At 51.3% G+C, this 345-nt stretch overlaps 1 protein-coding gene across 3 annotated transcripts in view; it reads left to right on the forward strand.

The window, feature by feature from the left end:
* Window positions 1-345, forward strand: part of ubp1 (upstream binding protein 1) — an 11,410-nt gene that overhangs the window by 8,770 nt on the left and 2,295 nt on the right. For all 3 annotated transcript variants that reach the window (XM_031854027.1, XM_031854028.1, XM_031854026.1), the window contains one exon: window positions 126-244. In XM_031854027.1, coding sequence (XP_031709887.1) covers window positions 126-244 — 119 coding nt within the window. The remainder of the gene's footprint in view (window positions 1-125; window positions 245-345) is intronic.

Genomic DNA, 345 nt, shown 5'->3' on the forward strand with positions numbered 1-345 from the left:
GTGTGTGTGTGTGTGTGTGTGTGTGTGTGTGTGTGTGTGTGTGTGTGCGCGTGGTTGTGTACACCTGTATGAACATTATGAAGGGGCCAGTGTGTTGATGCATTAATTATTATGTTTGTGTGTAGGTCAGTGCGTCCCAGGTTGACGGTGTACGTCTGTCAGGAGTCCCCCCGAGAGAGCCCCCTGCTGGAGAGACACGCCAGCAATGAAAATGGAGAACACAGCATTTCCCCTAGTTTACACGGTAAACAAGCTCCGTGTCTGTCAGCAGTGCAACGCTCACGTTAGTCCACGGAGCTGTGTGTGTGTGTGTGTGTGTGTGTGTGTGTGTGTGTGTGTGTGTGT

The sequence above is a fragment of the Anarrhichthys ocellatus genome, unplaced genomic scaffold (assembly GCF_004355925.1).
Source record: "Anarrhichthys ocellatus isolate YVR2014 unplaced genomic scaffold, GSC_Weel_1.0 scaffold14, whole genome shotgun sequence".
Taxonomy (NCBI): domain Eukaryota; kingdom Metazoa; phylum Chordata; class Actinopteri; order Perciformes; family Anarhichadidae; genus Anarrhichthys; species Anarrhichthys ocellatus.